Genomic DNA, 26,778 nt, shown 5'->3' with positions numbered 1-26,778 from the left:
AGTCTGACTTTGCTGTTGTTGCTGGCTTCTCTATCTCCTCTGGGTCTATTACTTTTCTTCTTCCATCCAATATTATTCTGTTGGGCTCCGGGGAGCTCCTAGGAAGGTTACTCTTCCATTCACCATGCTGAAAGTTAGCGATTATGTCCATGGAACCATACCCCAGAACAATGACCGGCCAGTCTCCCAGGGCACCAGCAAAAGCAGCATTCCCTCCTCAAGGCTGCGTGCGGCGGAATTGGCTCGGGTCAATGTACCTCCTACTAGATTAGCTGGGTTCAATGCCACCCCGGCAGTGAACATGCATGGCAGACAACAGTCCCAAAACTTGCAAATGACGAGTGATCAAAGGATTGGGCCCTTTGGCGCACTTAACCCGGAGCATCGCGATATGTTCGATACAGACGTTGAAGGATTTGACGACAGCACCACCACGATGAGTCTCGTTCGAGACGACGATGTCGTTGTGCCGCCACCACCCCAGGAGGAGCGTCTGGCCTCTCCCAGGAGAGGCAGAGATAATGGAACCACACACCATCAGGGCGATATGTCATTGGACCCATTGAATGGCGCATTTGAACAGCGGAATTGTATTTCAATTGCCGAGAGAATGAAGGAGCTCGATTCTGAACCTGATGATCTTCGTACTAGTCATCAGCATGAGCATTATCATCAGAATTTCGAGGCTCATGTTGATGAGCAAGATGGCGATCACGATATGGAGCTCGAGGGAGAGCCCACTATCAAGGTTGGATGGGATGCCAACCATGGGAACAGCCAGCACGCTATGAGTTGGCAACAGATTGAGGCAGCACTTCGGGAGCATAACCCTCAAACCGCGAGCAACGAGTCAAGCTCCGTGCAACGTCCAGAATACATGCCGCCACACCAGGTTCAAAGTGAACTACAGAGCCCTGCCGGAAATGAATCAGACCAGAGTAACTACGCCAATACCACCCACGCTACTCCTCGACCGATACGGAAACTAATTCCTGGAGGCCGCTTTACTCCCAAATCCCGTTTCGCGACCCCCAAGCCTCCAAAACCGCCAACACCGTTTTCAATCTCACGAATTCCACGCCCAATTTCTGCTCCAGGGATCCCTTTTCCTTCCGACAACGCTCTCTCCCCGCTTAATCCTGAGTATCGCAGGGATCAGCTTCCACTCAGTCCTTCCCAAACAGACACCAACAACGGTCAGTATCATAACAACCAAGGGGGCATATTCGACACGACCGATCTAAGTGCCCTAGACAGCTCCGAAGAAAGCATTACAGAGCCAAACATGCCGCCTTCGGCCACTTCTCCACAGCTCTCCACGCTCTCTCCTGTATCTTCAAAACGCCCATTCACAGCCTTCACGTCCGACTATCACCCGAACATCCTTCATACCAAATCCTACTCCGACCTCCAAGCCGAGCCGTTCGATTATAATCCCGCCCCACCACCACCTGTCTTCCCACCACAAGACCCGGAGCTCCCACTCATAGAAAAGCTACACCGCTTGAAATCACTTACCGACGACCAGAGACGTAACTTTTTCTCATCTCTGACGCAGGCAGAATGGGAAGATAGTGGGGACTGGTTGATCGAGCAATTCGGCGTTATCTTGCAGAAAACAAAGGACGCGAGACGGGAAAGAAGACAGGTTGCTGCGGTGTTCGAGGCAGAGATCAAGCGGCGCTACGAACTTGTGGAAGGAGAAGTGAAAGATATCCGAGATCGAATGGATGACATGAGAGCCGGAGGCATGGGGGTTTTGAAAGGTCGAGGGTGATAGGAGGTCGAAATTTATCCGCATAATACTCGAGTTTGGTTTGGTAAAACAATACATGTTAACGGGTGAAATTATCTCTAGCATTTTACGGCGTATATCATCTGGGATTTATGATATGGGCACGCAACGGAGCAGACACGACTGATGACTTCAAGGCAAGGTTTTAACCATGGTGTTCTTAATGTGTCTTTTAATTTATTGTATGTACAAGCAGACGGGGAAACCAAGCAGTATATTTACGAAAGTGAATACAATATAATGTTCAGGATTCTAGACACTCCTGGGGGTGTCTACGATCTATCCTACTCAAATTCCTTCTCGTTTATAAACCCCTTCTTGGGTAGAAGAACGAGGGAAAGCATTATCCATTTGAACCGTAAAGGTGCTATGGCTCAAATTAGCCCGCATCCCCTACGCCATCGACCATTTCCGACCATCATCCTACTCCGTTCCACTTCCCAACAACCTGTGATTCTTCGCTCGGCGCCTCCCGACCATGCTGCTCCAAGGATTGCCCAGGACATTCTGGACTGGGTCCTTGACCCCAGGCAATCTTTTCCAGCGAAGTTTCTCGGAGCCAATTGGTGCAGTGTGATCTTGAGAAAATCCCTATGGGACCGAAGACAGCTAGACCAGCAGTTCCTTTCCAGCCCTCGACTCCACAAGGTGGAGTGATTCGCCAGATCCATGTTACGGCACCTTTTAACACAGCGGAGCTTGATCAGGACTTTGTCCCCATGTTCGTGGGTGAAGAAGCCCACATATCTCGTCGGAGACGGTGGATGTCCCTTCGTGTATACTGTGCAAATCGTTAGGATTAGTCACATTTTCTTTTATTTTTGTCCTTGGCGACAAATACCTAGATACATAATCTGTGTCCCACCCGATACAATAAGACGGAGTTACAGGGCGCCTGGTAGGATAAAGAGTTATGTCAAGGACTTCTGCATTCGAGTCGCCAAAGGGTTACTAAGAAGTAAATTCGCAATAGCGGCGCTCACTCCAAGTGCCTTGACTTTCCATTCATCGCCTCATCAACACCCCAGCGTAGAGGTTCACGTCTGTAGAAATCAGGGTGATCATTTGCGCGCAGGATTGATGGCTGGCAGAACTTCCAAATAATTTTTTCTTGGGTATTCATGAGATTGCAGTTGCCCTCCGAATATAGAGCAAGCACATATCGTTGACACAGCAAGCATTGGCAAGGGAATGTCTGGTTAAGGACGCTATCATCCTTTCCCACCGGCCAAGACGCTGCGAGAAAGGCGAGGGGTGGCAGCTAGCAGTGACGCTCTCCACCCTTTCTAAACCGCACTGCCGGGATTGTGGCACTATTCTCGAATCCTCGCAGCATGAAGTGGGTATGAACAGCTAGTTAGATTCGTATTTATACCAGCAATGAATATACACTGACAATTGTGACACCGACAGATAGACACGAGAAAGTGGATTGGATGAGAAACGAACCCAATCCGTTCATGAAATAATCACTCCTCTCTCGCTCAACCTAACCGGGGGAGGAAATAAAAAAGGGAAAAAGAGAAAAAAAAAAAAAAAAAGAAAAAGCAACACACCAGGCTGAAGGACAAAGATAGGAAATAAGAACAGGCTGGAAAGCAATTTTGCATGGGGAGTACAAACATGAGGGTGAAGGGTGGAGGGATTGAGGGGAGGCAAGGAGGCCAAACACGCCCAGGAGAAAATTCAATGCAAAGCGATTAACAAAAAAGGGAAAATGCAGAAAATGAAATAAAAAGCAGCCCATGCAAGAATACCAAATGCCCACGTAACCCTGTATACAGTTTATGGTCCCGTACCCCCAAACTGCGCCGGCTTTGCGTGCTTCTGCAATCAAGGACAAGAAAAACTAAAACGCACCAAATTCTGAACCCAACAAGAGACTTTACGCTTAAGGACGAGGTTAAAGCGAGCGAATTCGCACGTCCCGAATGACTAATTCTTAAAACACAGAATCGCTTTCAAAACCACCAGGATAAAAAAGTGAGGTTCTCAAATTGTCATTAAGATGAGAGTGGCAAACCCAAGAGGACGGAAAAGCTTTTGCAACCGTCAAGAAGAATGTGAAATATTTGTAATTTCGCGGAGATTCCGTAATAGGATGGGATAGTTATGCACCGGATATAGAGCAAGAAGCGATTAGAAATGGTACTGGAACGGATGTGTTGAGTGATATTAGCAGACATGTTAGTCAGTTGGAACTGACTGATGGGTAGACCGTCGACATTTATGTTGAGTTGCTTTCAGGTTCAGCGGTGTTTCCATTGTTGTCGGAGTTTGAGACACCCTCGCCCCTACATAAGGGGCAGGAGTTTCGCCCGGTAGTCAACCACTGGTGCATTGGTTAGTTGTGGACAAAAAAGGATATGCAGATAATCTCGTACCTCGTCAATACATTCGCGATGATAGATGTGTCTGCATTTTGCTAATAACCGGACTTCCTCCTCAGCAGCATAGTTACTGAGACAGATGAGACACCTATCGTTTTCACTAATATGAATGCGTTCTCCGTCTTCCGCGTTTTCAGCAACCAATGACTCGGGATACTGAACTAATCGATAAAGGCCTCCGGCGAGAGCAACATCTTCTTCTGAAGCCACAGGTGGTTTAACGGGGCCGAGAAGAGAAGATAAGAGCATCATATCCTCGTACGTAGGATTCTACAAAGTCAGTTAGCTATTTGATCAGCACCAATTCTAGGGTTGACGCGCTTACATCAGTAAACAAGCTGGGAGCAGCGAGGGCTGGATGATTCTCAGCAAGGTTAGCACCAACGACATAAATCAACCAGCTTCTTGTAGTACTTGGCGAAGGGTCATCCGGTTCAACCACTCCATTTCGACGTGCCGCACCAGAGCCAAGTCCGCGATGGCGAGCAGCTTCGGAATCGCTCCGTCGGCGCTGGCGAGGGAAATTAAAGGCCGTACTTTGTTCAGCAGCCGCTTCGGCTTCCCCACTGGAGTCCTCATTTAGCTGCGGGAGGAAAGCAGAGGCCGACGAGGGTCTTCTGCTCGGAGTATTTACCGTCGAAGATGCACCAGATAGGCCAGGGTCAGCCGGCGTGGACGGTGGAGGATTTGGGCCTGGTGGACTTTCCGAAAAAACTGTTGGCAGGGATGAAGACAAGTCGGCGAGCGATCCAGCATCGGACCGTCCCCCAGAAGAAGTAGATTGATGTGGTTGGCTATCGTGATTGGTTTGTATGGGTGGACCAGCGACAGAGTTGCGATTGCTAGTGAATCGGGTTCGGCCATCACCGCGACGCAGGAAGCCACTAGAGCCTCTATCGCTACGGAGAAGATTTCCGGCAGATAGGAATGGTAGGCGAAGGAGCGATTCGGCGTTCAATCTAGCATTGGTACCGCTTTCATTCCCAGTGCTACCGTTAGCCGGGATAGATCTCACGCCGACAACAACTAGAGTCAGCAATCGCCTTTCAGGATTTTCTTCTCCTGGATCGTAATGACCTGTCTCCATTGAATCACCAGCGTCTTCTTGGGATTCGGATGAGTTTGACTGAGAAGGACTGTTGTGAGCATTATCGGCGTTGACGAAACGAAAGACTCTTAAGAAATTAACATTAGGGAAGCCTCCCTCGGCCGAATTTTCACCGGCACCAGCCTCTTCCTGCGAAGAAGCAATATGTTGCAAGCCTTGCAAGAGGGACTCAAGCGGCCCATCCAGACCATCCGCTCCGATATTTTGAAGGTTGGAAGCTGCTGGAGTCGCATTTCCTGAAATCTGAGCTGCGAGTGCGCTTGCAGCCAGGTGTAGGATGTGAGACAGGGGCGTTTGTGTAGATTCATCTCTTCGGAGTAGCCGAGTTGCTCGTGACCTAATTGCACCAGGCGATCTCCTGGCCTCCGAAACGGCCGGGACATATCGAGAAGAAGCTGAGTTTGAGCGAACGTGTCGAGCTGCCGGCTCAACTGAATCAAGTTCGTGTGGCTCATCCAAATCCATCGCAGAATCCATTTGTCGTAAAGGTGGGAGCGAACCATCTGGATCTTCCGTAAACCCGGAACGAGAAGGACGTCGTGGCGGGGCCGTAGATGCATGACTTGTGGTTGAAGGTGAACCTTGGCCGAACATATGTGACATCGGTGATGCTATTGAACTACGCACATGGCTCAACCGGGAGTGGCGGCGCCAAGAGAACCTACGACGTTCGGCGGCTCTATCAGGACTTAGGAAAGTTGGATTCGGAGGGGATTCGGGCAGGAGAGCAGATTCGCCACGTGGTAGTGCGTAGGGTCCCCGGATCGAGCGTCTTCTTGCTATTCCCCGAGATCCTAGGTTTCTGAGCGAAGGTGACTGTGGACGATTGCGGCCATCCTGTCGAGAGGAGAGTCCGGATCTGGAAAAGAGAGTGGGACGATTAGGCTGGCTTTCCCCTGACGATTCACTTCCACGGCTATGTAGGCTTCTCCTGATGGAGCTCGGAATGATTCTTGACCCTAGTCTCGACATGGTTGACTGTCGGCTACTGGACGATTGAGCAGACTGACGAGTATGAATGGAGCCCTGCGTCGACAGTCCCTCCATGGCCAAGTCTTCGTGCTCATCATGCACGAATGATCCTATGCGTTCTTGATTTTCTATCGATATTCGGGTTGAGGTTGACCCCCGGGAAGCTGGAAGCTCTGAGATCGATGGCGTAGTGGCTTCCGACCCACTGGTCGGCTCACTCGCGTTGCGGCTAATTTGCATGCTCGGAAGACTGGAAGATGGACCAATGTGATCGTCCCCGATTTGCTGATCAGAGGTGGAGCTGGTGCGGCGAAAAAAGTCCGCCCGTTGCGAGGAACCAGCTTGGCCCATTGCTGTAGCTGGGGATGAAGCAGCTGAACGGCGATCGGAAAGAGCAACAAAGGAGTTAGGCATGAGCTGCCATGTCAACAAGGGTAAAAGGAAAGCCTGTGAAACATTAAACACGTAAGCATTAACCTTCTAAAATAAAAAAATTATTCGAAAGAACATGGAAGATTGCGAGGTAGCATATCTCTGCCCTGTAACGGTTGATGGGTGAGGTTTTGCTCACTCAGAAAAGGTCGCAGAGCGGGCAAGAGGCGATGTGGAGGAGACATGGGGAATAAGACTCACGAAGAGGAGCTCTCAAGCGGAGTCAAAACGCTGGGCCAAATCGGTGGCTTGTACGGAGTACCTAAAAGCGAGTTGGGCTAATCGATAGGCTAGAATGTGTTTCTAAGGCCGTTTCAGCTTTGCCTTAGATGATACGGGGTAAGGAGAGCGACGCGGCAAAGAAAGTGACGGTTGATTCAGTTCAAAAGAAAGACAGCCTCTCTCGGCCTGCTGGATATCCAGACAGGCAAGTTGGATTCAGAGAAATCCGTACACCTGCGAGAGGGGAGAGGTTCGGATGTGATGGATGGGGGGTGAGGAGGGCGACTTGCTGGGTGATGCAGGATGGATGCAAGCTGAAGATAGGTGAAGGGGGCGGCGGGCGGACCAGTGGCGCAAAAGCATGACTTCATCGGAAAAACAGATCTTCCAGTGCAGAGCCGCCGCCCACCTGCATCCATACTGTAGATCCATTCCGCAAGTCACTCTCCGGCTTGCCCGGAACATCGCTATTGTCTTCGCCTTAGAGTGGTGTCGGAAGAAGCTCGACAGTTCAATCACCGAACGCCGCTGCGGGAGAGAGAGACCGGCTCTTGTTTAAAGGTCGATTAAATAGCTAACTGCCCCATCCCTCGTCAATGGATCCATTTCCCCACCGTCACATCACTGGATACTGATGAAGATGTAGATCCATTTGTACAGTAGGTACGGAGTACAGTGCATACGAGATGAGTGTGCACATTATTTCTTCCCCGGGGAAGCCGCCAGTGTGGGGCCCGCAGACCTCTAAGATGAAGTTTGGATCCATGCTTGGCCGTTGATACCTTTTCAATTGCTGATGGTCGGATAGCTTCTGCGAAGAGGTATGGTGGAGAGGCGATACCCGGACGAGCCTCCATTAAAATCCACACCACAGCGCAACATTAATATCATATCTAGGACTATCATTTTACGGGATATGTGGGAGAGTTTATCAATACTCTTACGAGTTTAAGCTATGGTAGGGTTCACCCGTTCCCCCTCCAGTGCGCCATGTCTCGCCGTTGGTGAAGCGAATCGAAGTCCCCCTCGGCTTGCGTACGTTTGATATATTTGACTTGCTGATCTGGCCCTTCGCGGTTATAAAGTTTTTCTGGGATGCTACGCTCTCTACCGCCAGCGCTCGCGCGAGAACGAGACCCAACTGACCCATTATCTCTCCTATATCTCTCTGGTCATTGTGGGAATCGGTTCCGCGGCGTACCATGCAACATTGAAGTACCCATTACAGCTAGGTATATATTAAATCCTACCTGGTGGCCACTGGCTTTTGTTGCCATATCGCAACGTTTGTGGACAGCCGTGTTGACACGCACCTTATTCCTCCTGCCAATTTAGTTGATGATCTGTCCATGTTGTTGGGTGCGGGCATTATGTTCCATCATGTCCTTACCATCAATCGCGGGACTGGAGATCAAATTCGACTGTTTCTCCTTATCACTATTGTTCTCTCGCTCGCAGTCTGGGCCCATATAAAAACGGGCGACTCAGCGTTGCACCAGATCGTCTTCGGCAGCATGGTTGTTACCGTTGGATTCCGAACATTCAAGCTTCTGAAAGCAATGATATCCAGCCGGAATATGCGTTCGAAATTACGGCGACTCGCGACTCGGGGATATTGTGAGTATACTTTACAACCCGCCCAACCTTTTCACGAGCGCTCAAGGCTCACTTGCATTTTAGTGATACTGATCGTTGCGTATGGCCTGTGGTTGATCGATGTCTTCGCCTGTCAACACCTGAGAGCTCTCAGACATGCCATCGGGATTCCTTTGGCTTGGTTGTTTGAGCTCCACGGCTGGTGAGTTGCTTCCCATTATGGTGTCTGGCGTCCAGGCTAGCTTGAGATCCGTTGAGACTAATGAGTTTGGTTAGGTGGCATATTTTGACCGCTACAGGCGTATATATATACATGCTTCTCGGAGAATATCTCCAACCTGCTTATCGTGATCAGGAGTCAGGGGGAAATGATGGATGGATTTCAATTTTGAAAGGTCCATCCAATGTCAAGCCAAAAGAGTCGAGGACAAACGGGTGCATCAAGAAACTCAGTTGATCGAACATTGTCGGACTTTCCTTTCAACCCTGAGAAATGCAAAGCTCCATGTTGCGTGGTGGACAGCAGCTACTCTGTGAGAGCATGAACAGTCTTAATAGGAAAATAATTCGAAACTACTGTGATAACCAATGCTTACAAGATAGTAACAACTTTTCATCGAAAGAGGGGGTTTCAAGTGTGAGAGTGTCTTGGTTAATGCGTTCGCAGGACAAGGAATTTGCATCCTGAATTATTATTTGTTGAGGCACGGACAAGGATAGCCTGTGAAAGGAGTCACCTATCAGGTAAGGACAACCAAACAGGACAGACACAAATCTTCCTCTATAACTAGTCTGTAAGTTAGAGCAACCCTTTTTTGACCCCGTTTTAAGCTCATTTGTCACCCATGTGGTCAATAACCCATCAAGAGCATCACCCATTCCCATGCAGTAACGCAGGAGCAAAGATATCAGTATACCCATGAGAGGATTGATAACTCACAACAGTCAGTCCATCACCCTGATAGTGATAAGCAGATGGAACCATCTGCTAGATTGGGATTGACCGGAGTCCGACCATTCTCGTCATGCATTATCGCCCTTAGGAACCGCTTCTAGTCTGTTTATAGATAGAGGCTGTAGCCCGTGCCCAGATGTGGGAAGCTCTCCTAACAGCATGGGTAACTCTAGCAGGATGAAACCCCGGGCACCACAGCCATCGATTTCGAGCATTCTCACTTTGTGACGGGTTTGAATGGCTCCAGGCTGCTGCTCAGACTCCCACTGGTCTTGGAGAGCTTCCTCTGATCACTCTCGCTATCAAGTTTATCGCTATTTTGTCATTTAGAGCCTGGCTCGAAGTAAATCCGGGTACGTCCTCTCGAAAAGTCGGGTTCGCCACCTAAGTTAGGATCAAAACGCTGACCCTCTGATATAGCCTATGAATGTCCCTTCCTCTGTCCGCTCGAATATCTAGAGGCCCTGTTCCATCCCAACTTCATGCTGTAGAATGGGATATTATTGCATCTTCATAAATCTTGAAATCAGACCGAACTGAGCCACCCCTGAATATTCGATACTCTTTCATGAATATCCGTTGGCTTAGCCGAGTCATCATCATTTCAGGAACTGTTGGAGATATTCAAAGACTCAAATGTTTCCCTATTGCTTTCTTCCCTTAATCACTTGTCTCAATAAATGTCCTTAGGAAGGATAGCCTTTGCAGTTATGTGTAACCCATCCAAAAGCCTCCTGAGATGCCATCATCAATGCCTTCTGATCGGGGAGAGCTTGACACGAAAGTCCTTAGGAGTTAGCATAATCGTGTTCATGGTGGACAAACAGTTTGGAGTAGGATTTGTCCCAAATCCACTGGCTTGTATTGCCTGACCATCTTCTTGAAGCCATACATCAATGCCTATACATTAGTCGGCGGCAGTAGCAGGTATGGCGGACATGTACTCTAGTAGCCAATTGTTGGGAGGTTGTAATCCCAACAAGCTCCCATGGTGGAAACATTAGACTATCGTAATGTAAATTATCATCAGCAGCAGGTGATAGGGAGAGAAGTTGCCAGGTATCAGCTCTAGACATCCACATGCCAGCAACATTGGGTTGAATATATGGCACTGAGCCAGGAATATCCATGAATGTTTGCAGACAACCAATCCCGGCTGAAGGGATATGACTCAAAAGGAGGAGCTCTACTTCCCACAAATTCAAGTATCATTCCAGACAGTCCACTGAGGCTGGCCCCTAACTAAAAGGGATACAAGGTTTAGGTGGCAAATGGCGCACATTATGGTGACCAACTCGGTATTGTTTTGACAAGCCCTGCAAATGAACATTGCGTAGTTCATTGAGGACAGGATGCAACCGCAGGCTAACAAAATTGCAAAGCAGCCCAGGTTTCCAAAATACGCCACAGAGGATGGAGAGTCTTGCCTCAGAGGCGTTGGAGTGCCGCTGCAGGTATCCCGCAAAGCCAAAAATCAGCCCTGCAAGATGGCACGGACGCCCTCCACGCTCTTCTCAACCAAGTTTCATAACCCATCTTCTGTCCCGCCTGTCCCCAGCCTGGAGAATCGCACCCTATCAGAGTCCACGTCAGCATATGCTGCAAGTTTGCTACTCTGCATCGACGCGGGCCACACATCGGTTTAGTCACCTATCGTCTTCCACCTCAAAATGTAATCCAAAAGCTACTCGAGGTGCAACGGTCTAGACTGCTGAAATCTGAAATTCCAGAGAGACAAAGGGAGAAAAGGGCAGTTAAAAAGAAAGGAGCAAAACGTCAAGGAAATAAAATCTGTATTGTCCATCGCCATCATCAAAATCTATCCATCAGAGTTTTGAATGAGGGGTCTTGCAAGAGCTGTGTTGCAGTCAGACGCTTCTCAGGGAAGTAGTTAAATCCTCGACTCAGAATGGAGTATACAAGTTCTCGCTTTGCTGGATCGGCGCGTCCTTCCGTAGGAACTCCACCTACGTACAAGATTGAAGGTCGGACTAGGCTGATTGTTCTGATCATATCATGAATTGACGCTTGATTTGGGCAAGATGTCATAGCGCCTTCTATTCCTCAGGGAGCGGGCCTAAGAGCTTGACCGTAAAACCCACAGCAGTCCCCATCTGAAAAGGTGGTGAAAAGGTGGAGACCAAGGTAGAGCTCTGAAAAGATGCACGTGTAGCTCCACATGTCGCAAGCAATGCTTGGACCTTTGTTATGAAGTCAATCCAGGGAACAGAATATAGTTGGTGGACGGCCATCTAGAATCTTGAGATCACTAAGTTTCATCGCCAGGCCAAAGCCTCGTATTTCACTTTCCTGCCGAGGTGGTCAAGAGGAACCATGCCCCATAGGCAATTACTATCATTTGGATCTGAAAGGAGAGACATTACCATGTGAATAATAGCACAAGACAGACTCTTGCTTTGCCTCAGCGCACAGTTCCAGCTTTGTGTAGGTTTTCCACGGCCTCCAGCAACTGCATCGTAGCGGTCATTCAGGTAGCCATTGACATATCTTTCCACCTCAGGTTATAAATGCCAACCACATCAGGGAAGCACCACGACCCGGTGACTGCACCTGTCTCCACAAAGTGTAGTAGTCACCAGATACATGACAAGGTGCAAGGTATCCTGTACACTCTGCTGTATTTCATCATGCATCCGAATCTCATGTTCTCTCGACTCGCTTGGCACCAGAACTTTTAACGGCCACATACTTTTTTTCCTGAAGGTCATGGGCCATCCAGATAGTAGTAAAGCCACCCATGGCCGAGTTTGTGCTCAACGCGGTATCTCTCATCAAGCACGTCTCCAATGCAGATCGGGTAGAATATGGATAAAAATTGATTCTTATCATACTTCTCAGGGGGCCTCAGCGACCTCCTCGATGAATCCCTCTTCGCGTTCAGTGTGCGCAAAGTCGCCCGGGGTCATCCATCTCGGTGCTAGTAACCTCCGAGGATTTGGATATCACACTGCACTCGCTTAAGCCATTGCACTACAGCAGAATATCTTGTTGTTGCGGGAAGCCACAGAGTTGTGCAAATACTTACAGGAAAGAAAAAAAAAAAGAGATCGCTGAAAGTAGTGGTTAAAATGATTCTTTTTATTTGTCCTTTTTTGCACCCTGTTTGTAGCCTCGCACAATTTCACTCAAGGTTGTACCCTAGTGGCTTCGAGCTACCAGGTTGAACCGACCAACCAACAACAGCAGAACTGCACATCTGCTTCATTCCTGCACCTTGGCCGGCCTTCAATTCGTTGTGAATACGGAGTACAGAGTACATGGCTTCTCTCTTCGTGCCGCTTCCTCCCGGGTGAACCAATCTGAATCAAATTGCCTATGCCACAGGCGTGAACCTGCAAAGCCCCTAACAACTATCACGTATCAGGCAGCAGGAGAAGGGCAGTTTATATAGTCGTGAAAGTAGCAATATGGCGCTTTACCTGATTAAGATGATGCTAAACCCTGTGAGGCAAACCCCCGGTAGCTACAGTACTCCGTCTCGGTACTCCATAAAGAGCCCTTCGTCTAACAACAGATATGCACTTTTTTAGCACTCCCTCAATGCAAAGTGGACTAGGAGCGCTTTGTGACCCCTCACAAAATCACAATACAAACCCCCCCCCCCGCCTCGCTTTTCCGGAAGATGGAGGGAAGTTGTGTGGTAATGTGGGATAGGCTTTGGGGAAGGGAATGCATCCACCGCAGACATGGTTCCTATGGACAGACTGTGGGCAGCCTTACAAAATGGTGAATGGAATACCAATCCCACCGGTCAAAACAACCGCTCAGTCCGCCATGTTCCGTGCAGAGTACAGCCCATGCACTCCGTACTCCGTACCATCCCAGTAAATACGGTGGCTGTACGCAGTCCGGAAGACTGAGCTGATGGGCTAAGTGGGTTAACGAGTAAGTTACACGGTGGATACTGTAACTAACTAAGCAAGCGTACTCCACGTGGGAATCAGCCACATTGATGGGGCCGGTGGACCGTGACTAATAACGAGTCGATAGTTAGTTATCCAAACTGGCAGAGCTGAAGATGAGAGAGCAAGAATACGGAGGACATCAAAAAAAAATAAAATGACGCCGGCGTGCCGGGAAAGACCTTCTCTCGTCTCGGCCGGAAGATGGACAAAACCTATTCTCTTTAGGGAAAAAAACAGTTGTAAACGGGGAGTTTCCCGGCGGCATATTGCAGACCGACAAGCTTGGAATCTTGCGGGGGGTGTAGGTTAATTTAACACGTCGTCACGGATCGTTACTTATGAGAGCTTTTGATAACACCTGTGCGGAGTACCCCGTACGAGCTTCTGATAAGGGTGGCAGAGGACTTGGCATGCCTTAGCATGACCCTTGATTTTGGGGCCATGCCATTTCCTTTGTTATCGGCGACGAAGTTGGGTGCAAGGGCGAATATCCGGGAAAGGAGCAGTCAACCCCAACCAGGATTCTCCATTCAATACGGGCCGCCGAACCGGGATGCTGGGAGGGCATTCCCGGCATCGAGGGCGGCACCATGGCCGAGGAACTCTATGTAACCTTTGAGTTCAAGCTTCTCCTTCTCGGCCTCCCGTGCATCGTTTCCCGATAGAGAGTGTGGGCTAAAAAAAAAAAAAAAAAAAAAAGAAAAACAGAAGGAGGAAAAAGAAAAAGGACGGGTCACACGGGACAGGTTCCGTTCCTGTTTTGGGAGACCTTCTCTGGCGCCAGAATCGTGCGGCGTCCTGTCTTTTTTTTCTTTTTTTTTTTTTTTTTTTTCTCAGACTGCCCACCGAGCAGTCTGGAATGGTGGCTTTGCGCGAATTGGAAACCGGCGTCTTCAAGCAACACAGGGCTATCGGGATTCCTCTACCGTCTTGCCGTCAAAAAGGTTGGCCCCGGCGGCCAAACCCCGAGATCTCAGCTTCGGACCATGGAAAGATGCCTGCACGTCAAATTCCTGAGATACTTGTGTGCCGCCATATAAGACCGCCAACTAAGGCATGGACTGCGTCAGGCTTCCCGGGGAAGATTGGACCCCTCGTTCTTGCCTGTCAATTTATCTGCAGGCGATAATGCGCAGTGGGCTCCGTTGTTACATGTTCTCCGGACGTACGGAGTGCCTATTCTTCTTTTCCGGGACGAGCGCGGCCTTGGCAGATCCTCGGAAACCGAAGGCACAAAGCGGAACGCAGGGACGCGGCGATCAAGGACTTCGTGAGAATGGAGGATGCCGAAGCAAGATCGGACAAGTCATGAACTGTCTATTCTAGGCCCAGCTATCAATTTGCCATGGAGTACCTTTTGAGATCCATGCGATACCCTACCCTAAATATTACTGGTAGGATTTTGTCCCAGCGGCATCGCGACCCACAACCCTTGCACTCAAAAAAACTAAGATCTATATAATTAATTGGTGCATGGAAAACCCATGACCCTTGGGGGCCCTTGCATGGTTGCTGGATTTAACAGCGGAGATGTTTGGCAATGAAGACAGCGCCACACCTGCGGTGCCGAGGGAATCCATTCAAGAGGACACCTGGCTCGAAACTGCTCTGAACATGGGGAACCATGAATAGCATCAAAAGGATCCTTGGATCTTGAGACAGTGGGCCACCACCAGAAGGGGAAGAAAAGGGGAGGGAAAAGGGTAAACAAAGGCAAAGAATGATACAGAAGCAGAGAAGCAAGTATTATAATGCGAATGTGTAGACCGCAAGGAATCACCAGTGCGCCGCAGTAGAGTTTCAAACAATGCCATACATACATCAACAAGCCAATTCTTCCCATGTAATTGTAAAAAAACCAACTCGAGAAAATAGAATGATTTCACACGCCCTGTCCCATCTTCTCTAGCCCCTTCTCGGCGTCATCCAATAGGGTTTTCAGTTCACGCCCTCCATCAGAGCCCCTTCCTTCAGCTTCCAAGCCTTTCTGAAGCCAGTCGATGGCCTCCTCCCATCTTCCCATCTCGATCAAACACTTTCCACCCCTCCACCAAGCCTTTGTGTTGGTTTCATCGTTGCATTCAATGCTAAGCTGCGCATCGACCCACGCTTCGGGCCACTGCTGCTGGGACATGTGTGCCTGAGCACGATTTGAGTAGAGCGGAGCCAGTTCCTCTCGCACCAAGCCAAGCGGTTCCCACGCGGGCCGTTGCATGGCCATGTCGATCGCATAGCTGTATAGTCTGATGGCCTCTGCGAAAGCGGACTTGCGATATGCCGTGTTTGCGGAATCGCGCAGCTTGGAGACTTGGGCGCTGCGTTTCGGGTTCACCGGTCGCGGCGGGGGAGGGACATTGGGGCTGTCGAGGTTCAGAATGGAGCGGTGCAGGGAGTTGAGGGCGTCGAGCTCGGTGGAGAGGCCGGGATATGAGGTATTTGGGGCAGAGATGGCTTTGGAGGTTGGGTCGAGATGGAGAGGGTGCTGCAAGAAGACTTGGGCCGGAGAGGCCATGTTGGTATGGAGTCCTTGGGGTTGAAGCCCTTTTCCTTTTCTTTTCTTTTTTCTTTTTTGGTATTCTGAAGTATCTAGGTTATGGAATGGATAATCTGGGATCTAAGGATGTTATTGAAGGGAATGGGAGATAGGCTTTGGAGAGGGAGCTTGATGTTGGTTTTTTGGTGGTGACGGAGGAGTTTAAAGGTGGCCTTTAATCAACTTAAGAGTGAAAGCGCTGGTTCTGCCACCCAATTGAAACAGTCTACGGGGTAAAGGGTGGCTACACCAAGTAGGAAATTCAATCTTCGAGACAGCAAGGTAGAGAGATACAGAAGACCCTCTAGATATAAAACTCAACCATCGTCTATGAATATCAAAATGACTGTCCCTTTTTGATGTCGGGGACATTTTTTTTTTTTGTCCGCTTCCTAGGCTCTTCCTGGAATTCATGAACTACGGCGGCCAACCCGGGACGAACCCGCAACTAGGGGATCTGCGGAACAAAGTTAATCCGCCAGTGGTGTCAAATCGTCTACATCGGGCAGGAGCCGATCCACGCCCAAAAGGCTCCTCCCCAGAAACGAAAGAGTGCCACTACCAAGATAGGCAGGTAACTCACGTGTTAGAAGCAGCAAACCCCGGCTCCTTCTCTTTGCGGCTAGGGGTTCCTTCGCCGAAATAGGTAATATACATACATAGGCCAACCCTGCACACCCCGCTCCTTCTCCCTCCTTTTACTCCGTACCTGCTCCTCTTAGCCCCTCCCTCTCCTCTCCGCCTGCTTCTTTGGACTTCCACCGCCTCCTTGCGATGGTCGTGCTCAGGCTCTCAACGTCAAGCATACATTCATACTCCAGGGCTTCATTGCGGCATTTGAAATTAGCGGGGAACTTTCCAAAAGGAAATATGAAGAGAGTGTATGTGTATGATAAGTGACGGGTGCGGAGTAATTTAAATAGTTAGGCAGTGAGAAGGAATGACATACATATCAGAGGCTTTTCACTGTTGCATTGATCCTTCAGCGAACACCCATTCCATAGTTAAAGCCGCTAGTCAGGTGCGAGAGCCGCAAAGAGCTCTCCGAGTTTCCACACGCTCGCGCCGTGAAGCTTTTCTGACACCTTCATGCTTCGGGCAACCCTCGGTGCCCTAAGTGCTAGGGCCCAGAGAACTTCACCTTTCCTGTGCTCCTCTGTCGCGTCTAGCAATATAGCTTGAACATCATGTGAAAAAGCACACCTCCTCCGCATAAGGGCGCCTCTTAACCCGTTGTCAACCGTATCGTCCTTGAGATCCGGCTTCCGGCTAATTCGAATTCAGCCAATGCAAGGCACAAGTGATCATTCAAACGGCCATGGATACACCGAGGCTGTCTGTTATCTACGCTAGCTAAGCCTCTTGGCATTCCGATTCCACGAGGGGCTGGAATGGTCTTCCTCGCCCAAACCACCATATACGTCTGGGTACTCCGGATGGACTATCGCCTTTCATGATTCAAGCCGCACTCGCCGACGCTTTCTGATGCCTGAAAATCACTTTATTTTTTCAGACAATAAATGCAGGCAGAAACTATGATATCACTCCGTGCTCCGCGGACTGAACAAGCCCTTTTCTCGGGTGCGTGAGCTTCACCAGTATCAAAACCTGAGTTCTGGACACCTTGTATGTTCTAAAAATATCTCCGTATCAGCCGATAGTCTCCAATTCTGACCGCCCTCGACCAGCCATCACCGAGCAACTAATTTTTAGCGTGGAGGCCTGGGTCCCAAAACGCTCAACCCAGGATGCAGATGCCAGGAGGCTCCCAACGTAAGCCAATCAGCATCGATAACAATGCGTTGAGTGCAGCTGTCCAGGCGGGCCACAATGTTATGAGTTCGGCCTCCATGAACCGGACTGATACATACTTGACCCTTGTGACGAGAGCTTCCCGTGCGCGGAGGCACACCCTGAGGTTGTTTTCGTCAGCAGAGAAACTAGCCAAAGCAGTCCCATAGTTTCGCCCCTCTGCCCCAACAAAGACAGCACGGCGCGCCTCTCCCGCAAAAGAACCGCGTAGATTGAATTATCTTTTTCCCTATCCTGACATGTGGAGCCCCATGCATCGAGCCATTCTGGTTGTCGTAACAAGGTTTTTGGATTCTGACGAGTCCCACCAGGTGTGACCATCATGGCGTCCCACGGCGACGATGAATCATGATACATTATGTAAACGCAAATCCACTTTGATGCCATTGGCGGCTAGCTGACGAACTTAATCAGTTGGTCAGGATTTACTTTTTCTCGGGTCCGCGGGGTCATCAGGCCCTCTCAATTCCCTATCCCCGTCCGAGAATTGCACAACATCGAGGTCAAGTTTATGATTCCTCGAAGGGAACTCCTGGCAGCGATAACTAGTGGTAATGGTGTATTTCTAGGTAAATACCGGTATGGTTAAGTGAGTCGAGCGCGTTCGCAGCGCCGGACCTGGGCAGATAGTCGGGACGCTGCGTTGCAGGGATGCAGTGGCGCATGCCCGGGACACCCTGGGCGATCCAGGGGGACTGGCTTCGCACCACCCGAGAGACAGTGGCTATCGGAACATCCAGCCGAACCTTCCTGCTGTTCCACAAAGGCTGAACGGGCTTCGCACCCTGGGGTTGAGTATGTAGGTAACCAACGAGCAGTTAGACGCATCATGAGTACGACAAGTCTGGCGGCGCCTGCAGCTCTAGAAGCGGCAACAAAGATATGAAGCTAAATCGGCGTGCATACGCTGGGGCACACAGAGCACCAACTAGTCAGCGAGAGATCAGCCTGGTTGGTGGATAGTTCCTTGACTCAGGCCGAAGAGCCGTTTTTATTGAAAGCCTCGCAAACTCAATTTTGCCCTCTCGAGATCAGGTTGGCGACCCACACTGCCCATGAACATAGGACCGTTTGGACTTCTCCATTCCACACACTCACACCTTTCTCCAAGGGAAAGCAAAGAATCGTTGCTGTACGGAGGAACTATCTGGGGCCCCTTCCACGGTTTTTAACTCGATAAGGCTCGAGTGCGAATACGGAGTGTGGAGAGCATTCAGATCCAAACTTTGGCTTCTCCACACACTCTTTTTCTCGCGTCCCCCTTCTCTCCCAGTCAATGCCGTGCTGGAGTGCCACTGGGCCAGGGACGATTTCCAGCAAGTCCATTTGTCCACAGCTGGACAGACTTTTCTCCAAACATGTCATAGTGGCTAAATAGTGCGAATCGTTTTTCCTTTTTCTGGGCTTTTACGGGTCAACGATTTCCACATCAAGAAGATGACCCCATCTCTGGCTTCCGGCGCTCTGGTGCCATCCGCTAACCATATTCCCTGCAAATCACACCCGTTGGAAATCCCCCAGTTTCCGCCCCAGGCCCTGATTCTTTACATAGAAATCCTTGATGCCACCCGATCAGCAGTCAGCTCTGACTTCAAACTAGCCGGAACAAGGCCCCGTCCGCCTGCTTCCCACCCTGGACGAGCACGATCTCATCCGTGCTCAGATGCATGTTGTCTGTGAGTAACACAAGCTTAGAGGCACTGAACCCTGCGCACCTTTAAAATTCGCACAAGAGTACTCCGGACGGAGCACGGGGTACGGCCACTCCCTTGCAGATTGAGTTTGGCCCTGGCTGGCTTCCTGCCAGCGGTTATTCCTTTTTACTACGGAGTATCTCCTCCACTATCCGTCCCTATGGGCAAGACCCTTGAGCCAGCTTGGAACTCTTTGGGATTGGTTTACGATACTGAGGTAAAATTTCATTAGAAGTGTCCTGTTTGGCTAACGTTTTCCCCCTTTAGAACTTCTTCGCATATCTGGCCGCCACTGACGACATGGCGATCAGCTTTCTTTTTAATGTAGATATTCTTTTCTCCTTTGAAGCAAACCTGCGAAGCTGCTGTTATACCTAAACACGCTATCTCTACAAACGCTGTTTATCATCTTCTCTTGAAGGCTACTCACGGAACTTGGCTCCCGCAACTGTCACACCTCTGTCCTCTGAGAATTGAAAAGTCGATATGGAGAGCTCTGATGCGTCCGGATTCCACCGGGAGGGTGGTTACTCGACACCGGGCCCGAATACGTGGAATATACCGTCAGCTGCGTTTCCAACTCCGTCGAACATTTCATTAACTCCGCACTATCCCAACACACTTGCGTTATGGCATAATCCGCACCATATTCATCCCTCCCCTGATTCCCAAGATTTTCGACCTCAACCTCAGGTTCCTCAGAGGCCCCCGGAACAGAAACGGCACAAAAGGACCAAAAGTGGCTGTTTCACCTGTCGCGCACGCCGAGTAAAGGTCGGTTCTCACTTCTTGTGTGTTCTTTGTCCTCTTTGTGTCGCCAACTGTGAAGGTTGCGTAACTAACAGGCGCCAAGTGTGATGAGACTCGCCCTATTTGCGAGCGTAAGTATAATCATCCGCCAGTTGCATATATTAAGTCGCATGTGTTAATTTGGTTTATCGTTCAGGTTGCAGTAAAGGAAAGCGAGAGTGCAATTTCCCTCCAGCTCCAATTTTAAAGAAAGATAGTCGATCAAATATGAAGAAAAGCGAGAAGTATCCTTCAATTCGAGAATCCGAATCAGAGGAGGCTAGTCAAAATGATGCTAGCACGGGCACCCAAGACTCGTGGAAGCGGGATATTCAACCGCGACAGATGAAAGAAACCTCAAAACAGAGTGCGTCTACCCAGAGACATCAAGTTCAACCTCTCGCACGAAGGAAGATACGCCAGTCGTCCGAGACGGGTTCGAGTCTAGTAGATACGACATGTGCATCTCCATCAAGCGATATCACTGGACTATCGACAGAATCACCCAGCCCGGCAGCTTGCAGTGATTTAGATTCTCACTCGCTACCACCCTCCACCCCTTCTGACTTGTCTGTCTTGACACCGGACGTTACGTTTTTCATCGCTTATCGCAAACAACACATAAATTATCACCACTATCTTCTTAAATCCCATGCAGCAAAATTCTTAGGTGACGACATGATGAGCTATGCTATGGGCTATGAGCCTTTGCTATATGCCGTCGTTGCATTTTCCGCATATCATTACTCAATTGCACATCCCAACGGAAAGCTTTACACCTTTCTTCAGTACTACAACAAGTCGGTCTCGCTACTCTTAAACTCGCTCCGAGGGGGTGAGAAGCATAACGATGCTATGCTTTTAACTATTCTTCAGCTAGCTGCATTTGAGGTACGTACATGTTGCCCTAACGCTGGTTTACCTGTTGATTGGAGAATACTAGGAGCTTGTCGGGGACTGGGTGAACCTCATCGACCACCATCAAGCTGCCCACCGCATGCTGGTAGACCTTTATACTCCGGAAAGTATCAATGTCGATTATTTCCATCGTCATATCCTGCTCTGGTACACCAGATATGATGTGATGGCTGGTTTGATGTCAGGGAACTCGATGGTTTTGAGTCGTGAGTGGTATATGGCAGACGAGGAATTCTCAATGCAAGATTCTATGGTCCATCCGCATGACTTGAACAAGAAGGTTATGGCGTGGGGTGCAAGGTGCCGACGATTCGGAATGGACATGGCATCGTTATTTGCGAAAATAACCCAAGGCCTCATTACACCTGAGCAGTTTATAGAGGAGAAGGCGATCGTTGATGACGCTCTCGAGGAATTGCGGCAGTTTCTGGAATCGATGAAGGACCCAAGATATCTAGTGCTCTCCTATCCACATCAACAGCCACTTGAACCTGGAGATGTTTTTGACCCTTACGTGCCCGGAGTTATCTATGGCGATGAGCTATGGGACGTTAACTTCTGCGCAATGGAATTGATAACAACAACCCTGTTATATAAGTACCAAATAGGGGCGATACTGAAAAACATGGACCACTCAGAGTTGTGTGAGATGGCCAAGGAACAAGCTCAGAGGATTGAAACATTGAATCGCTGGCCGAACTGTCCTGAAGAAATGCATCTTTGGTTTATGTCTCCTTTGGGAATGGTCGTACTTCTTCTGCCTCACGACGAGGAGCATATTATGTGGTGTCGAAAGAAGTTGGCTCGCAACGAGCAGTTAGGGTACGCACGCTTACTTTTTTGACTTTCCTTTTATATTATTGTTGGTTATCTCCTCCCCGTTGGAGATTGGAGACACTAACTTTTTTTTTTTTTTGGCGTCTAGATATATCTATCCTCCAGCGATGCGTATGAAGCTGGCCGACTTCTGGAAAATCCCGGAGGTGAAGAACTGGTGGCTTCCCAATGACGAAGGCTATCCAAGGATTGTCCAGGACATCAGGGCATGGACGAAGGAACGCATCACAGATCCAAGGGATACATTCCGTGAAGCCGTTCGGGATATTAAAGCGGTGTTTGGGAACATGAGTTTGGAAGACAGCAGCAGCCCAGGGACCTCTCCGAGTGTCAATAGTGCGGTGGGGCTCTCACCGCGACAATCGCCGCAGGATCTCAGGCCAAGATGACGCACGTGGAATTTTATGCGGAGCTTAGAATTAAGGAATGTTCCAGTCTAGGCAATGGATTCCCGCTGGACCAAGCTGATTTCGACGATTATATTCTACCATGAAGCGGAGCCTTGTAGCTTCGTCTCGAATTCTGTCATCTGTGAACCCAGTCTCCCTTGAACATATTGGAGGATTGGGAATCGGCTCTGTTACTGTTTCTCTCATTCAAAGGAGCTGTTTGCAGATACTGCCGATGTCTTGGTCCATGGCATAGCATTGGGTATCGTCGAAGAGTCCACGGAAAATACTGAGCTTATCTGTCTGTATTAATTTCTGCCATTTGATGCTGGTTGATTCCACAATGTCCCTAGCCCGTTTGGTTAGTTGATCAGCATCGAGAGTTCTCGGTTCGCATAACACCAGCACCCCTTAAATGATGGCAAGAGATCCTACATCGTGAGTTCAATAAAGCTACCTTTTTGTCCCCCTTTCCAGTTCCCCACGCCATCTTGAGTTTATTTGGAGGTTCTCAATATGTACTCCGTCGTTAAGTCTCTACTGTGATTTGCCAAAGAAATATGCTTTGGCAACATTTGAGCCCCTTTGTTCAGCTGCCGAAGTCTAGCGGCGAAGATCTTGGATGCTCAGCAACGAACCGGGAACAAAAATAAAAATTCTCCACTTGTTGATCTTCTCTACTCCGTACTCCGTAGAATTACTTATTATTGCATTACGCTGAACGCCTGTAATGCCGGCCGAGCAGTGAGCGAACTGGAAACCTCAGTCTCTCACATTTACTCGTACACTTTCACTCCGCCAGCCTTCCCTCTAACCTCCACAGCTTCGACAACTGTCGCCAATCCAGCTGGCAGCTCCCTTCCTTCAGGTCCATCGGCATAAGAGACATCCTGTGCACCCATCTCCCCCTCCCCCCATGGCAACGCATCAACATCAATCTCCATTCCCAGAAGGCTCTTCAACACGACACCTGCCCCAGCTTTGCTCATCACAACGTTGAGCTCGGGGCAGCGCTCGTCGCATACGCATTCAACGCAGCCACGTGGCGTGATACACGTGCATGATTCGATCCGCGCGACTGCGCGACGGAGTAGGGAGTCTATGAATTCAAAGGCCTTCGAGGCAATGCCTGAGCCCGACACGCCACCTTTAGCATCGTAGAACGTCAATCTAGCGGGCCGTTGGCGGCGCGGTGGCGGAGGCAGTCGGTCTTCTTGATTATTTTGGGACTGTGCAGAGGGCTTTTTTAATTCTTTGACTGCGACTTTGCACTCCGTGCGGATGTCGCCGGGTGATGAGATCACGAATGTCGGGAGGAGCGACATGACCGCGTGTTCCGCGGCGTGAATTGCAGCGGCCGCATTGAGATTGTGGGACGCGAGGATTTCAAGCGCTTGTTTTGGGACGTCGAGCCAGAGGCCTTTACTGAAAATATCTATCGGTGGGTTGTCGAGAGCCACGGCGTCCAAAATTCGGCCTTTTTTGTCCACTTTGAAGTATCCGTAGACGACGGTGTGTATCTTGATAGCGCCGAAGAATGCCCGGCTGTTAGATTTATCACTGATTTTCCTTATTGCCTCCGTCTCAATTGGATCGATGTCAGTGAAATCCCGCTGCCGCGTCGTCCAATCCACTTGGACACGAACAACTCGAGCAAAACGTAGAGTGGTATTTAACTCCTTTACCAGGTAAGTATGGCCCTGGTGAAGGAATATTGCACCCTCATAAAGAGTGAAAAAAACTCGTCTATCTTCGACCTCCTCTATTACTGCGTTGCGATTGTTCGTGGTGTCGATAACCGCATAATGCTCTTGTTCTACATCACGAATCTGAACGCAGCGTGCTGGCTGAGGACGGAATCGTTCATGACAATGGTAAAACCCCATATTATCCCGTACTAAACGGGTGGAAGCCAGCTGAGCTAGTTGAGGGCCAAAGTATTGCTCATCTTCTTCAGGATGAATAGGCATCTCGAATGCTGCACATTGGAGGTGGCCTTCGAGGACTAGCTCATTCTGTAAATCGACCTGCAACTCGCAGTTGGGTTTTGTGAACAGCTCATCTGGGTTTCGCATGTAATGTTGGTCCGTTGCGTACGAGTCACCTACTAATATCGAAAGTGAGTCTTTATTTCGGCGTCCCGCGCGCCCGCTTTGTTGACGGAGATTAGAGATCGAGAATGGAAACCCATGGCTAATGACTGCATCCAAAGAGCCTATATCGACGCCAAGTTCTAGGGCACTAGTCGCTACTATGCCCAGGAGTTTCCCTTCAAACATCTCCCGTTCAATCTGGCGCCGATCTTGGGGACTGTATCCACCACGGTAGCCCATGACGAACTTGGCGACGCTTGATCGATCTAAGGCACGGAATTCATCTCTCACTGCACTTAGGAGGAATTCACATTGTTTTCGAATACGACAGAAAGCGATTACCCGGACACCGCGGAGGATTAGCTGGCAAAAAAGCCTTGCCGACTCTAACAAACAGTTGCCACGACCAGAGCTAGGGTCACCAGGATCCTTAAAGGGGGTATTCCAACAGATGAATTCCTTACGGCCAGCAGGGGATCCGTCAAAGTCGGTCAATTTGACTTTGTTCACACCAAATATAGTCTTCATATGTTGCTCTGGATTGGCGACAGTGGCAGAGCAGGATACAAATCTCACGCTATGATTCCCCAGAGAAGCGCATATCCTTCTCAGCCGCCTCATAATATACGCGACGTGGGAGCCAAAGAGGCCATTGTACACATGAAGCTCGTCCACGACTACGAGCTTCAAATTTTTGAGAAAGGTACGCCAAGACGATTCCTGTGGCAAGATTGTAATGTGGAGCATATCTGGATTGGTAAATATGATCCTGGCTTCATCACGAATTGCATTTCTCCGCTCCATTGGTGTATCGCCGTCAAAGGTTTCGACCATGGTATATTCTAAGCCTTCCATATACTGCATTAGTTCCTCCATATTCCGCCGCTGATCCTGTGCAAGGGCTTTTGTTGGGAATATATACATCCCTCGGCTTTGGCTATCCTTTTCTAGCTCACAAAGCATCGGCACCTGGTAGATCAGTGATTTTCCTGAGCTAGTTGACGTTGAAACGATCACGTCGTGCCCGTCATGAAGGTTGTTGATGGCTTCAGCTTGGTGCGAATATATCTGAGTGATCCCTTTTGTGTTGTAGAGTGCATTGACCACATTCTGCGAAAGTTGAAAATTCAATTCGCCGTATATGGCCAGCTGGGCATCGAAAACGCGATGTCCATTCGGAACAATCTGACCCGTGTACCATTCTTGCTCCCTAATCTCAGCGATAATTTCAGATATGGATTTTCGATCCTTGGGAATCTGCATAGGCAACTTGGCAGCAGCGGGAGTATTAATGCCAGGACTGCCGGAGACAGGGAGATACACATCCTTTTCAGCTTCAAGTTTTGCGACCGGGTCGACACCTTCATCTTGGCAGCGAGAAAGAAAAGTATCAATAGCATCAGAAAACTTTTTATTCCGCTTCTCGAGCAGGGTCAGCATATGTTTCTGATTATAAACTGGCATTTTCAGGTTATCTTCCATCGGCCTTCGAGTCGCCGTTCCGATATTCTTTTCTCTCCTCAAGTCTCCGTCCACAAACTCAAACAGTAAGACTTCACTTTTATCCATGCTGTTCCCAGCGATCTCCACGTCATCTTCCATATCCTTACCTGATTCTTCCGTCTCCCAGCCATCCCAAGTCTTGCCTAATTTTAGCCCTCTCGAGTCTGGTACGCTCATAACGTCCACTACACCAGCATCCACGGCCTCGAACCTTACTGCTCGTGGGATCAGCACCTTGACCTTGGCCACATCCTCAACGGTCAATCGTTTCCCGCCTGTCTGGGCTTCGACAGATGATTTGATATTCTCAAATGTGGTTGCAAAGTGCTTTCTTGTGCAGCAGAAGGTGTATACGAGGTTCAGGGCACGGTGGGTCTGGGATAGGTCCTTGAATGCAGAGGGCCAGGGGATAGTAGGTTTTGCGGGTGGCTTCACGCTGGAGCGGGAAGCGCTTGATGCTCGAGATGAGGCAGCGGAGGAAGAGCTCGAACGGGAAAGTTTGCGAGAGCGGGATGGGCCATCATGTCGCTTCGTCGGAACTGTGGTGACTGTGGTATGTGCCTCGTCAGCGAAAGGGAGGGCTGCCCGACCTTCTGTTCCATCAAGGCATTCTGCTTTTCTCTTTTTGGCCATGGTCGAGTATGGGAATCGCCTGCAAACACACAGCCGAGAGGATCCGGCACGATTTTCAAAACTTTAGTCGCCTTGTTCCATGTTTAGATCTTCAGGCTGGCAGGTTTGTTTCCGCGTCTCTGGAACTCTGTCGCGCGCCGAGGCGTCAAATCAAGGTTCGAACTAAGAATTAAGCGCTGCT

General features: G+C 49.5%; 6 protein-coding genes across 6 annotated transcripts; 3 read left to right on the top strand and 3 right to left on the bottom strand.

The window, feature by feature from the left end:
* Positions 1 to 124: 124 nt before the first annotated feature.
* Positions 125 to 1,777, top strand: D8B26_004762 (uncharacterized protein; the record flags this gene model as incomplete). The annotated part of the gene is made up of 1 exon (XM_066124586.1): positions 125 to 1,777. The coding sequence occupies one exon, from the start codon at positions 125 to 127 to the stop codon at positions 1,775 to 1,777; it is 1,653 nt and encodes a 550-aa protein (XP_065980667.1).
* Positions 1,778 to 3,964: 2,187 nt separating this feature from the next.
* D8B26_004761 (uncharacterized protein) lies at positions 3,965 to 6,616 on the bottom strand (the record flags this gene model as incomplete). Its single annotated transcript, XM_003070518.2, has 3 exons — positions 3,965 to 4,127; positions 4,180 to 4,455; positions 4,511 to 6,616. 3 exons carry the CDS (start codon positions 6,614 to 6,616, stop codon positions 4,023 to 4,025), a joined length of 2,487 nt encoding a protein of 828 aa, XP_003070564.2. The 3' UTR covers positions 3,965 to 4,022.
* A 757-nt stretch (positions 6,617 to 7,373) lies between these two features.
* D8B26_004760 (uncharacterized protein) lies at positions 7,374 to 9,384 on the top strand. Its single transcript, XM_066124585.1, has 8 exons — positions 7,374 to 7,480; positions 7,566 to 7,673; positions 7,728 to 7,740; positions 7,817 to 7,877; positions 8,005 to 8,151; positions 8,255 to 8,536; positions 8,600 to 8,717; positions 8,792 to 9,384. Exons 2-8 carry the CDS (start codon positions 7,606 to 7,608, stop codon positions 8,970 to 8,972), a joined length of 870 nt encoding a protein of 289 aa, XP_065980666.1. The 5' UTR covers positions 7,374 to 7,480; positions 7,566 to 7,605; the 3' UTR covers positions 8,973 to 9,384.
* Positions 9,385 to 15,278: 5,894 nt separating this feature from the next.
* D8B26_004759 (uncharacterized protein) lies at positions 15,279 to 15,908 on the bottom strand (the record flags this gene model as incomplete). The annotated part of the gene is made up of 1 exon (XM_003070516.2): positions 15,279 to 15,908. One exon carries the CDS (start codon positions 15,906 to 15,908, stop codon positions 15,279 to 15,281), a length of 630 nt encoding a protein of 209 aa, XP_003070562.1.
* Positions 15,909 to 19,753: 3,845 nt separating this feature from the next.
* On the top strand, positions 19,754 to 23,349 carry D8B26_004758 (uncharacterized protein). Its single transcript, XM_003070515.2, has 5 exons — positions 19,754 to 20,209; positions 20,289 to 20,316; positions 20,382 to 21,115; positions 21,168 to 21,964; positions 22,068 to 23,349. The coding sequence occupies exons 1-5, from the start codon at positions 19,922 to 19,924 to the stop codon at positions 22,366 to 22,368; spliced, it is 2,148 nt and encodes a 715-aa protein (XP_003070561.1). The 5' UTR covers positions 19,754 to 19,921; the 3' UTR covers positions 22,369 to 23,349.
* Positions 23,129 to 26,647, bottom strand: D8B26_004757 (uncharacterized protein). The gene has a single exon (XM_003070514.2). It carries the CDS (start codon positions 26,595 to 26,597, stop codon positions 23,145 to 23,147), a length of 3,453 nt encoding a protein of 1,150 aa, XP_003070560.1. The 5' UTR covers positions 26,598 to 26,647; the 3' UTR covers positions 23,129 to 23,144.
* Positions 26,648 to 26,778: the final 131 nt, after the last annotated feature.

Source organism: Coccidioides posadasii, chromosome 2, assembly GCF_018416015.2.
Source record: "Coccidioides posadasii str. Silveira chromosome 2, complete sequence".
Lineage (NCBI taxonomy): Eukaryota > Fungi > Ascomycota > Eurotiomycetes > Onygenales > Onygenaceae > Coccidioides > Coccidioides posadasii.
This window is presented reverse-complemented; position numbering and strand designations above follow the sequence as displayed.

What these genes read in the sequence shown, in the direction of transcription:
- D8B26_004758 (XM_003070515.2), top strand. Translation starts at nt 19,922, where the DNA reads ATGGAGAGCTCTGATGCGTCCGGATTCCACCGGGAGGGTGGTTACTCG. An exon ending in GTCGCGCACGCCGAGTAAAG is followed by an intron (nt 20,210 to 20,288) that starts GTCGGTTCTCAC and finishes ACAGGCGCCAAG; the next exon opens with TGTGATGAGACTCGCCCTAT. An exon ending in TTCAGCTAGCTGCATTTGAG is followed by an intron (nt 21,116 to 21,167) that starts GTACGTACATGT and finishes GGAGAATACTAG; the next exon opens with GAGCTTGTCGGGGACTGGGT.
- D8B26_004760 (XM_066124585.1), top strand. Translation starts at nt 7,606, where the DNA reads ATGAGTGTGCACATTATTTCTTCCCCGGGGAAGCCGCCAGTGTGGGGC. An exon ending in GAAGTACCCATTACAGCTAG is followed by an intron (nt 8,152 to 8,254) that starts GTATATATTAAA and finishes CTGCCAATTTAG; the next exon opens with TTGATGATCTGTCCATGTTG. An exon ending in ACTCGCGACTCGGGGATATT is followed by an intron (nt 8,537 to 8,599) that starts GTGAGTATACTT and finishes CTTGCATTTTAG; the next exon opens with TGATACTGATCGTTGCGTAT.
- D8B26_004757 (XM_003070514.2), bottom strand. Translation starts at nt 26,597, where the DNA reads ATGGCCAAAAAGAGAAAAGCAGAATGCCTTGATGGAACAGAAGGTCGG.